The sequence below is a fragment of the Castanea sativa genome, chromosome 1 (genome assembly GCF_040712315.1).
Source record: "Castanea sativa cultivar Marrone di Chiusa Pesio chromosome 1, ASM4071231v1".
Lineage (NCBI taxonomy): Eukaryota > Viridiplantae > Streptophyta > Magnoliopsida > Fagales > Fagaceae > Castanea > Castanea sativa.
In genome coordinates, this window is record NC_134013.1 from 48,505,001 (window position 1) to 48,518,570 (window position 13,570).

At 35.3% G+C, this 13,570-nt stretch overlaps 1 protein-coding gene across 1 annotated transcript; it reads left to right on the forward strand.

Annotated features, from left to right (window-relative positions):
* Positions 1 to 12,410: 12,410 nt before the first annotated feature.
* Positions 12,411 to 12,987, forward strand: LOC142628750 (uncharacterized). The gene is made up of 2 exons (XM_075802792.1): positions 12,411 to 12,500; positions 12,649 to 12,987. The coding sequence occupies exons 1-2, from the start codon at positions 12,411 to 12,413 to the stop codon at positions 12,985 to 12,987; spliced, it is 429 nt and encodes a 142-aa protein (XP_075658907.1).
* The last annotated feature ends 583 nt before the right edge of the window (positions 12,988 to 13,570 follow it).

Here is a 13,570-nt window from a genome sequence, read left to right on the forward strand (position 1 = left end):
ACTTGGTTGAAGGAAATGAAAGCCTCGGAATCAATAAAACTGTGAGATCTAATTTATTTTTCATTGTTCAACTTATGCTTCCAATATCGGATGTTCTTCGATACCTATTTTCATGATTGTCTAGTTTAATTACTAGGAGACCTACTAGTTTGTTATTCGTTGCAATCTACTGCTAGGTTAGATATCAAGTCTGTAATTGTTTGATCCCTCTAATTTGTGAAGCAACCAAGATTTAATGATTAGTTGCATCAGAAATTATTAGATCTTAGGAAGAACACTCGACTAAATTAAATACAAATGCTTGTGCTTGTGTTGTTTAGTTTCACCGATCTCTCTAATTCTTAAGGCTACTACTAGATTAAACCTTTAGCGCTTGTCTTGGGTTGTTTAGAAGTTAGGGTTAATTAGATTGCTTGTTTTCTAATTAACTATGACTAAGGAGAAATAGGAAAATAGTCCAAATGGTGAATATTCAAAGTGTGAATTGATATATGCTTGCATCGAGGATCAGTTGTAAAATTCTGATGTTGACTTAGACCAAGGTTTATTCTTTTGATTGATTTTGATACTTTAATTTGAATTGTTCCTTAGTTGTTTTTAAAAAAAAAATTTCCTTATACTCAACTTCCCCCCCCCCATCCTTGCTCGCATAGCATAAAACTAGGCTAGATACTCTCTGTGGGAACGATCCTTACTCACACCACTACATGTATTTTTAAGAGTATAGGTTTTATTTTTGGTTGCTTGCAACAGCACACCATGAACCAAATCCCAACAAAAGAAAAAAAAAACAAACAAACAAATTCAATAACACACTATCAGGAACATAAAAAAAAAAAAATTTAAAAAAAGGAACATAAAAAAGGAATTGAATGATATTTGCATTTTTATTTTATCAAAACGATATTTGCTTTCTTGAGCATACATGAAACATGTTTATCCATATCAACCATTATTTCATGCAATTTTCAAATTTGTACACACATATAGTATGATCAAATCACTAAACCAGTCTTATTCTCTTTCTATTTTATTTATAAATGAGAACACTAAACATTAATATTTCTTACCAGGAAAATTATTGACATATATGTTATTTATACATCTATATTTAGAGGTGGGGTGAAAATTATTGAAATATTGAAAAAAATTAATAAAAATTTGCACTGCACCTCATGTGGGAACTCAGCTAGTGACTTATAAATCCAAGATCCACCTAATAAACATCTGATGTGGGACTACATTGTGATGTACTGTTCAATATCCACTTACTAAACATCTAATGTGAGACTACAATATGATGCAGTGTCCTCGAGCCACATGGCATTACCAAATTTTCTCCAATAAATACCATTTGTAATGACATGAGGCAAGCTCTAACCACATCTACGCTTATATATCAAAGAAACTAGTTAAGTTGCAATTCAAACTCCTAGTAATCATTTATAAACCCAAAACTCACCTTATAAACACCTGATATGGACTTAGCATGCGCCTACACAACACACACTCAAACAATCTACAAGACCATTGGCAATCCAATCCAAAGGTTATACAAGACCACTTATTCTTCATAAGGGCAAAAACTTTTATAACAGAAAGTACTTTCATACCTGTTTTGATAAATTTTTAATTGAAATCCATTATAAGAGATTTAATAACATTATTGAGATTTTGATCCTATTTGATTCTTAAAATTTTCTTTTTGAGAGAACGGCTGATGTTAGTGCTTGCCTGTAGCATGGATTCAGCCTACGAAAGTGCCTAGCAAGTCCAACATTGAGAAAAATAGTTAATGTGACATGTGATGTGCATGTAAACTTTTATTCATTTTGAAAATTTTAATCGAAAATTATTTTTATGTTTCATTTATAATACTCATTACTTGTTATTATATTCAAGAAATTAACTTTGATCATATTACAAGCTATTAATTATATTTGAAAATTTAATTTTGATTATATATTATATGTCAGTAAAATCAATTAAAAATTTTAAATGGTTTGTTAAATATTACATTGCCTCTTTACACTCTCCATACTTACAAAATACTAGAAGATCAGAGATTTATAACTATTTTATTTATAAAATATTTGATCAAATAGTAAATAGTATCCAATTAACACGAGAATCACCATGTGTGTTAAGGACAATAAATGTGTAATCCAATTACATGTTATTATATTGTTTGAAAAAAAAAAATTTATATATATTACAAGGCTACTGAGACCAAGTTTGCCTAAATTGAGTTTCGATCTTGTTAGAAACTTGGTGTTCTCATTTCTCACCATCTCCAAGGAATAACTTCATTGAAACGGCAAAGCGAATCATATGCTTGACAATTCAAGTTGCTTAATTGGAGATAGTGTTATCAGTGATAAGGAATTTAACGAAACTTGGTAGTACATCGGAGGACTTGCCAATGGAGAAAGCCACCTTGTATTTGGCTTCTACAGCCATAACACAAATCTCAAGTAATCCATTGGGATCCTCATAGCTTTTTTAAAAATGAAAAGTTTTATATGATCTCACTCAATGATTAAAACAAACAACATTATATGAGTGGATTGGAGGCCATGTTAATCAATTGATGTGGTCCAATGGGAGTATTGAATAATTTCTCCAATATTGATTGTGAAGCCAACTAAGAATTAGGGATTTATTTGCTCAAAGTGACTACTTCCACAATCCAAATTTCCTCCTGTAATATGTTGTTGGGTTATAGATTGACCCCAATTAATTAATTCAATTACCAAGTTAATTAATTAGGTCAAATTACATGCAAATTGTGGAGGCACACACAAACCAACAAATAAACTAAAGTGTAGCGGAAATTAAATTTGACACGGTGATTTGTTGACTAATGGAGAAAACCTCTCACAAGGCAAAAACCTCACTAGGTGTTTTTCAGGTCACCATTCCCAGAATCACTAATCAAGAATCAAGCAGTTACATATATACAATATGTTATTACTACCCTAGACTATCTCAAAGTACCAATTTACAGTTGAACCTTCACTCTAATCCCCAATTGGACTTGATCTTGTAGAGACTTCTTCCATTTTTGAATGGATCTCAATACTTGACTAACCTCACATCAACTGATATTTGTTGTTGGATGCAAAGTTCTTCACTTCAATACACATTGAAGATTTGGAAGCACTTGGTTACAAAACCCTAAGGCGCATAAGAAGGTAGTAGCTTCTCCAAAAGTATATGAGTTCTCTAATTGAGTCTCTACATTTTTTATGACTTTAAAATAAAACTTTTATACCCTCTAAGAGTTTAGTAAATGAAACCCTAGTAATCCAAATCATCATGAGCTGAAATTCTTATCTGAGAATTCTAGATTTGTGTAGCTCGATAGATCAAGAGGTGTCAAGCTAGTGTCGAGGTCCTTCATTTAATCTTGATAGATGCTAGTGTAGAGCTTGTGTCAAGACTAGTGTTGAGGTTCACTATTTCAGCTTTCTTCACTTGTTTATTGGTTCAATCTTCATGTCTTCAATGATATCACTTGTTTTGATTATTCAACATACTTCATGATATTTTAAACGCATCTTAGATCTACCCAATTACAAATAAAGTACATTTTGTCAAAGGATATGCCAACACATGAAAGATATAACCCTAACATATGTTGTGACGACCCAAGGAAAAGTGTTAGCCACATCTGCGCTATACCTCAAAAGGACTAGTTACAATTAAGGCTCCTTACAATTGTTAATAAAGCCCAGTTGAACCCAGTAAATACCCGATGTGGGACTCATCACACACTCATATACATCACACAATCAATCAAATTAGGACATCACAATCTCCTCCACTTAAATTCCTAACGTCCTCGTTAGGGCCTATTTTGTGGGGTAGTATCTCTGAGCCCACACGGGGTTACCGGGCCGGCTCTAATACTATACGTAACGACCCAAGGAAAAGTGCTAGCCACATCTACGTTATACCTCAAAAGAACTAGTCACAATTAAGGCTCCTTGTAGTGGTTAATAAAGCCTAAATATACCCAGTACATACCCGATGTGGGACTCATCACACATCCACACACATCACACAATCAATCAAATTGGGGTATCACAATCTCCTCCACATAAATCTCTAACGTCCTTGTTAGGGCCCACTTTGTGGGGTAGTGTCTCTAAGCCCACACGAGGTTATCGGGTCGACTCTAATACCATATGTAACGACCCAAGGAAAAACGCTAGCCACATCTGCGCTATACCTCAAAATGACTAGTCACAATTGAGGCTCCTTGTAGTTGTTAATAAAGCCTAGATCTACCCACTACATACCCGATGTGAGACTCATCACACATCCACACACATCACACAATCAATCAAATTGGGACATGAATTGCCATGACCCAAATCCACGGAACATGAATTTAGATGTATAACTAACCTACTAAACTTATATAGCTCAATAAACATAATTGATCCAAAATAATTTAAAACTCCAAATAAACAAGTACTCCTAAAAACCTCTTACAAAAAATCTAAACTCCACAAATTGAAAATAATTTCTACTATATAAAACATGAATTAAAAAATAAAGGTAACTAAAATTTTATAAGTCTTCAAGTAACACTGAAGTCGCCTACAACTTCGACGCTCTACCTTGTACCTTACAAAGCGATCCAAAAGTTCTATATTCTCAACTACACTTTAATCTAAAAATAGCAATTGATGGGGTGAGCTATACATCTAGTAAGTAATTATACAAAATCAACAAAATAGATTTAAGCAAAGCACAAGTATTTTGATTTTTCACAAACTCATTCAATGATATCAAAAATAATTATTCCACAAAACATATAATGAATCACTTAATACGTATGTAATCACATCTTAAAATCATTTGGAATCACATACATATAATTGATCAGAGCACAGTGTCACATATACACATCACATATTCTCACATACAATCATGTGAGCAAATTTACACATATATCTGATCAATTCTAAAAACACTTATTTTGAGTGACATATCACAAAAGCAAAGTTTATACAAAATATAATAATTTACTTGATATTAACAATCAATATATATATAAAAGCAGAGACCTCATGCGGGAAAGTATGAGGTTCTGCCATGTGGCGCCTTCTTTGATAGCCATCCAATTTTTTTTTTTTTTTTTTTTTGTTCAAGTTACAACTCATCTATTACTTATTACTCCTCATCACTCCTCTCTCTCAATTCTCAATTGACTAAAATAACTTTTAAACTTTCAAGTATACCATTAATTGTTTAATAAAGAAAGAAGAAAAAAATACCATTAATTCAGCTCTTCTACATCTAACCCTTCAGCTGCCCGCCTCTTGCAATTATCTAAGTTATATATATTAATTAGTACACTTCCTTCTAGCCATGAGTCTCCTTTTACAATCACTTCTCTTCTTTTCTTTTAATGTTTCTCTCTCTCTCTTTTTTTTCCCTTCTTCTTTCTAAAATCTTTAGCTACATGTTTTTCAGCAATCACATTTTTATAACTCAAATTCTTGATGTATTGTTGGCCGACGTGCTTGAAATGAGTAAATCCTATGGCAAAATTGCGGTTTTGCTTTCTAGAATCTATAAAGTTCAAACATGGTGCGTAAGGGTTTGAAATTTTATTCTTTTTCTCCTTTTGAAATTTTATTCTAGAAAAGTGATTGTGTTCTTGGCTAAGTAAGAGGAAACACAAATACTGTGCTTTAACCAATATAAACTAAATTAATTTTTGTTGATATCAATCTTATATTAGAGTTTGCAACAGACGGTTAGGTTTTAATTGTGTTGTTATCAATTCAATATTAGAGTTTGCAATTTTGACATGTTGGGTGTTTTGTTGGAATTATTACATGCAAATAAAAAGAAGTGGTTTGTGAAATCCTATGACAAGGGCAATGGCAAGGAATCCAATCGTATCCAATTGTTCTCTCTCCACACCTTTGCAAATACCACAAACATATCATCATAATTGGAATGTCCCTTTGAGGTCAATTTTATTTTTCCCGTTATTTTCTTTGGGATGTTATTTTTAATTTCAGTAATCAACTGGGTTTATTTTTATTTTTTAGTGACAATAATCATCATATGCAAAGGTTAAAATCTAGAGCATCTTATCATAACTATTAGTATATGTCCTTTTCTTACTTTCCAACTTTCATTCACGTAACTGAAACAATATGGGGTTGAATAATGACTATCCACGATTAAAATCTCATTTCAACTACAGCTAGGCATTAGCCACCTATTGGTGCTACAGTGCTCAAAGGCCCTATAGGGAATTTTTGGTTTAACTATATATTATGCTAGATATCAACACAGCACAAATTTCATCTTTCGTGTGCATTTTAATTTAGTCTTCTTTCTCTTTTGAATTTAACTTGCTCTTTGTCAATGTTCATTCTTTGTTGTTAATTAATGATATGCTTTTGATTCCATAAAACATTTGGATATTAATGTTTTCATTCTTAATCAATTTTGAGTGTTATTTGGATGTAGTTAAGCATCAGTGTAGTAGACCTCATGTTAGTTTATGTGTTTCTTAATGTACTTTGTGCAAGAAGGTGAATTAAAATGTCTGAGTTTACATGTGCAGGAGATGAACTTTATGCAATCTTCTGTAGAAAGTGGACCATTCAGACAATGACACAATAACACATTAAAGAATGTAAATTTTGTTCATGTTTTCCAGCTATAAGAAACTGAGGAATTTCATATTTGAAAGCTTTAAAGGGGCAACCGAATATAAAGAATGTTGCCAAATCTAAATTTCACAGATTTGGCACTAAATACACTCAATAGAATTTTTAATTTTAATATTGAGCTTTAATAGGATTTGATTATGGTTAGGAACTAGGGTTTGGTTTGAATTTAGTTCTACTATTAAAACGCTGTAAATTAAACATGACTAACAATAATTGTATTAATGAACGCAAGTGGTTAAAAGATTTTTTTTTTTTACAAAATATTTCAAAATGCACCGCGCATCGCGCGGGATTTCGGCTAGTTATTCCAAATACAGAGGCATATCAAAGATCACAATATCAAATAGAGCATAAATCAAAGGATGCTTGACTCTCTTGGGAAACGAATAGAAACTGAGGAGTTTATATAAATATATTACAATTCTTGAGTAAATCTGAAAATTCAATTTGCTAAAAGAAATGTTTTAAATACCATTTGGAGAACAGAAATATGACTTTGAAATCACTTGGTTTTAACAAATTTGAAGAACAAGAACCTTTTTAGAAAGCTTACTTTGAAACTCAATTATTTTCGGAAAATAGTTTAGTTTAGAAATCATCTTTTAAATGAAATTTGGACATTCAAAACGTTATTTAAAATTCGAAATTTCTCTTTAAAACATTATTTTAAAAAAAGTCAAAGTTTTTCTTTCAATGATGTAAAAATGCTTTTTGATATACTTTTAAAAATTTAAGCTTAACTTCTAAGAACCTAAAGAACAAAACTTGTGCATATTAGGTATAATTACTTATAGCACTTGAATCACTCTGAAAGTCCAGCCAAAACAACCTCCACAAAGCCTCAAAACACTCTTAAATAAGACCTATATTCAATCATAGAAATTACTTAATATCCTCCACAAAATATAAAGCTTATAGAACTATACAAATGGACTCACTAGGATTATACTTTGCTGAATTCACAACACTTTCAACACTAAATTAACGTTTCTCTAACCAATGGTATTCTAATCAATAATACATCCTTGCATTAATCGAAACTCATTTAACCATGAGGAATGCAGTATCAACACTTTAGAATTTAATATAAGGATTTTGGTATTAAATCTTAAACCTATCATTAGCCTTTGTGTAAATCTTAAATCTTAAATGGTTCATTGTGTTTGGACTAGTCAAAGTCTAGGCAAAGATTACCAAGGCCATTAATCCATCCATTAGAGAACTTGGACTGTGACAAAAAGTGAGAGCTAACTAGTGGCACATGAGTGGGGTCGGGTGCAAATTCTCCAACAAATTAGAATTAATGTTACGGTATATGAATCAGCAGCCCAAAAGTTCCTATAGACCTACTAAAGTGATGCTAGCCTTATACATGGATTTAACAATTTCGGCTTTTGTTCTAAGGTCCGAACAATGGCAAAATCATTGACTTCAAATATATTATATATGTACATATCCAAAGGAAAACATATGTCATAACCATAGATCCTTGAAGTTCCGTGGCTCAATACTAGGATATTATATATATATATATGTGTGTGTGTGTGTGTGTGTGTGTGTGTATTAACCACAATTGAAGTTTTACAGCCGTGTTCTTGAATTAGGAATTGAAATTCCATGAATCTGTTCAAGAACCCACATACTAGGCAGTGGGAAATCCAAGATTTAATAGTGTAAACAACAATTCTAGGGGGGAAAAAAACCATTTTTTACAGTCTACACATCACTAAAGTTTTCCATAATAAAATTCTAACTCCTTAATTCTTTGTTCTAACGGTGAGAAATCATACCCTGAACAATTTGATTGTCTGTTCACTTGTATGTGCTTTAAACTTCAAGAAAAAACCTCTTAGCCTCTTTGATAAAACCCTTTCTATGAAAACCCTGACTATCTCTTCCTCTACCCTGTAGTTCGTATTAGAGATGTGGGCTTAGAGGGGTAGCGGGCTGCAGTTACTAATAAAAAAAATACCTATGGCCCATCAATTATATTTAAAAGAAAATTTAATAATAACCTCAAATAAAAGTACGTGGGGTATTACATATGTCATCATTGAAAATTTGGACACATACTTATTGAGCTTTAACCATGTAAAATTAATTATGACACCTAAAAATTTTAATACTTTACACTTCATTTGTTTTAGTGCTATAGAAAAAAGCATCCTTTAGGAAATGTGACTTGTTTTCTTGAGCTACTCAAGGAGGTAATTCTGATCAAGTTTTTCTTATCAAGGATGAAATCATATTACTATTTACTCAGGAAGAATTGCTTTGGCAACAATGTCGAAGTCTCACTGGCTTGAAGATGGAGACCAAAATACTTGGTTTTTTCACTTTCGAGCATCTCAACATTTTAGGTGCAATGAAAGTAATAGGTTGAGGAATTTGGATGGCTCCCAGTGTGAGGAGGATGATCTTATAGCTAACAAGTTTGTTGATTTTTATCAACAATTATTTTCTACATCAATCCCAAGTCATCTAGAGGAAGTGTTAGATGCCACGCCTCAGGTTGTCACAGCAGAGATGAACCAAATGCTGCTAGGTGTTTCTTCCAAGCAAGAAGTTGATATAGTGGTGAAACAACTGTCCCCTCTAAAGGCTCCAAGACTTGACGGCATGCCTCCTCTTTTTTTACCAACATTATTGGAGTAGCGTTGGCGATGATGTGTTGTAAGTTGTCTTATCCTATCTAAATTCTAGTAAAATCCTTCCTAAATTCAATCATACTTTTATTAACTAATTCCTAAGGTTAAAGGTCCTGTACATGTTACTAAACTTCGTCTTATAGCTCTTTGCAATATTCTTTACAAATTGGTGTCTAAGATTTTGGCAAATAGATTGAAAAAAAAAAAAAAAAATTTACCTGACATCATCTCAGAATCTCAAAGTGCCTTTCAAGTAAATAAATCTGTCTCTGATAATATACTGGTAGCTTTTGAAACGCTACATCATATGAAAACCAAGAAGATGGGTAAATGTGGTTTCATGGTCATGAAGCTTGACGTGAGTAAAGCTTATGATTGAGTGGAATGGAATTTTATGGTAAAATTAATGGAGAAGATGGGGTTACAAGGAAAATGGAAAAACTTGATTTGAAGTGTATTAGTACAGTCTCATTCTCATATTCTATATTGGTGAATGGGGAACCTAGAGGTGACATTCAACCTACAAGAGGAATAAGACAAGGTGATTGTCTATCTCCCTATCTTTTTCTTCTGTGTTCAAAGGGGCTCAATAGTTTAATTCAGAAGGCAGTCTTGGTGGGGGATATTAAAGGCTTCTCTTTATGCAAATATGGCCCTCAGATTTCACACATTTTCTTTACAGACGATAGTGTGCTCTTTTTGTCGTGCTGAGGTAAAGGAAATCCAAGTTATTCTAAATACCCCTAATAGATATGAACAAGCTTCGGGCCAACAAGTGAATAAAGAAAAAACTCACTTGTTCTTTGGTAAGTCAGTTCTAGAGACGTCAAAAAATGCCAATTAAAGATTTATTGGGAGTTCCTGAAATTAAAGAATATGAAAAGTACCTGGGGTTTTCAACTGTGGTTGGAAAGAATAAAGGAGCCAGTCTTAATTATATTAAGGAGAGAATTTGGAATAAATTACAAGGTTGGAAGGAAAAATTATTACCTCAAGTTTGGAGAGAGGTTTTACTTAAGACTGTAGTCCAAGCTATTTCGACATTCGTGATGATTTGTTTCAAATTACTAGTTCGCTTGTGTCATAATATTAAGGCTATGATTCGTAAATTTTGGTGAGGTTAGCAAGGTGATAGAAGAAAGATCCATTCGAAAAATTGGAAGACTCTATGCCAACCTAAAAATAAAGGAGTGTTGGTGGAACTCTCAACTTATTGACTAGCTGATTTTTCCTTCTAAAGCTTAGAAAATCAAATCCATCCCTCTGTGTTTTCCCCCCAATATGATGTTTTCTACTGGCCGAATTCAAACAGTGGCCACTATATAGTCAAGTTTGGATACAATCTGCCGTGTGATTCGGAAAATAGAAAGTTGGCCTCAACTTTAGATCCTGGAATTTCTAGTCGTTTTTGGACTGGTTTATGGCATCTAAAAATTCCCAATAAGGTTAAGTCCTTTCTATGAAGAGCTTTCTCTGATTCTTTACCACCGTGAAGAACTTGATGAAGAGAACAATAGTCGCAACTTCTATTTGTAGCCACTGCAACAAAGAGCCTGAAACCACTCCCCATGTGTTGTGGTACTGTGAGAAGATTACCTCAGTTTGGCGGCAAGCCTTTGGGGTTTTAAATTCTGTTTTTTACTCTCTAACCTCTTTTGCAGATCTTCTTGATTTAGTGAGCAACTCAAACTTTAGTCCAGAATTGTTTGTGAGGATTTGCTGGTTTATTTGGCAGAAAAGAAATAAAGCTCTAGTACATGAACCTATCTTGCCCCTTGCAAATATTCCAGCAACAACCAGAGACAACCTTAGGGAGTTTCAAAGACTTCAACTCAAACCTCATGATACATCCAGACCAATGCGAGAAGTTTGGAAACCACCCAATACAAATACTTGGAAGACGATTTTGACGGGGCCATGTTTGAAGAGTTAAATGAAGCAGGCATTGGCGTTGTGGTTCGAAATTCCAAGGGAGAAGTAATGGCGGCTTTTTTAAAAAGATTATTATGCCTCCTTCAGCAGTTATCCTGGAAACTATTACAACTAGAAGAGTTGTCCACCTTATTCACAAGTTAGGCTTACCCAGTGATAAGGGTGTTCTTGTTTGCAGCATGACACAAGGAAGCCGACTGTCCCTATAGACCCGTCAGCTTCCCATAAGTAGACGGAGGTCCAAAACGATGACACCATGAAGCTAACGATCCCATGGTACCTGACAAGCGTCTCCATAAAAGCCGATGAGAAGACTTTAGACGAGGCAATTGACCAATGGGATGAAGAGGCCAACGGGTCCAACGTGGCTTAGCTTGATGCCCAAAAACATCTATACCAGGAAATCTTGTATCCCATGACTAACCCTAATCAAAGGAATCTCTACAAGGAAAGGATCCCACAAAATACGTGTATTAATGAGGATCTTCCCTATAAGGAAAGACCTTCTCCACCAAGAAGCGAAGGTCAACTTTACACTACTATAAAAACCCCCCAAAACCCTCACAAATCAAGGTATGCATAATTTTCCTAGCTCTGGCACTCTAGAGTTGTAGAAATTCTCTCTAACTTAACCTTCAGAGGGTATTTGACCGGTACCACATCGGTACTTTCTATAAGTTCTTCTTTATTTCTGTTTCACAAGTTCTGTCTAGAGCACGTGAAGACCGCAACTTACTGACTATTTTTGGCATCATCAGTTGGCACCGTCTATGGGAAATAAGGCAATAGAAGCCATATTGCCCCTTTCCAAACAAAGAGTTGTATGATACTCACACGCTTAATGGCAACTAACAACAACCAAAGGGATGAACCACGCACCACTGCCCTCGAAAGGCAAGTACAGATTCCCGCCGTGGTTGTAGAACGCCTTACCAAACAAAACCACGACCTGGAAGAACAGCTGCACCAAAGGAACGCAGTACCCCACAATCACAAGGAAGAGTAGGAGGGTACTAGCACCGAAAGAAGGGAACAAGAAGGACCAAAAGGCAACAACGGCCCAAGCAGACAAGACCGGTAAGACACCAGCCCTCCATCCGTCGTAGATACGACACCACCGTACATGGCTATTGAGATGCAAATGATGAAGGAAAGGATGAACTTCATGATGAACGCTCTTAGGGGATGGGTATCAAATGACCTCGACGAGCTGGTCCATCAGACGGACTCGCCCTTTACCGCACCCATCACTTCATTCACCCCTTACACCAAAGTTCTGTATGCTACAAATAGAAGGCTATGACAGGTCTAAGGATCCCTTGGATCACCTGGAGTCATTCAAAACCCTCATGCACCTACAGGGCGTTGCGGACGAGATCATGTGCCGAGCCTTCCCAACTACGCTGAAGGGCCCCGCAAGGGTATGGTTCAACAGGTTGACACCCAACTCCATTAGTACCTTCAAAGAGCTAAATACGCAGTTCGCATTGCACTTTATCGAGGGGCACAGGTATAAGAAGTCCATTGCATTCCTAATGAGCATCAAGCAATGGGAGGACGAGACACTGAGGTCCTACATAACCCACTTCAACAAAGAGGCCCTTTCAATAGACGAAGCTGACAACAAGATACTCGCCACTGCGTTCCCCAATGGATTGCGGAAGGGGAAGTTTCTGTATGCTACAAATAGAAGGCTATGACAGGTTTAAGGATCCCTTGGATCACCTGGAGTCATTCAAAACCGGCATGCACCTACAGGGCGTTGCGGACGAGATCATATGCCGAGCCTTCCCAACTACGCTGAAGGGCCCCACAAGGGTATGGTTCAACAGGTTGACACCCAACTCCATCAGTACCTTCAAGGAGCTAAATGCGCAGTTCGCATTGCACTTTATCGGGGGCACAGGTATAAGAAGTCCATTGCATTCCTAATAAGCATCAAGCAATGGGAGGACGAGACACTGAGGTCCTACATAACCCACTTCAACAAAGAGGCCCTTTCAATAGACGAAGCTGACAACAAGATACTCGCCACTGCGTTCCCCAATGGATTGCGGAAGGGGAAGTTTTTGTTCTCCTTATACAAAAATGACCCAAAGACCATGTCAGATGTGTTTTATCGAGCCACTAAGTACATGAACGCAGAAGATGCACTGCTAGCCGAGAGGAAAAACCTAAGAAGAGGGAAAGGCAAGAGGACACATGACAGGATAAGGGACAGAAGACAACGAGAACTAGAGACCAACAAGAGGATAGGCATTCCAAACCACCCCCTGGAAGGTT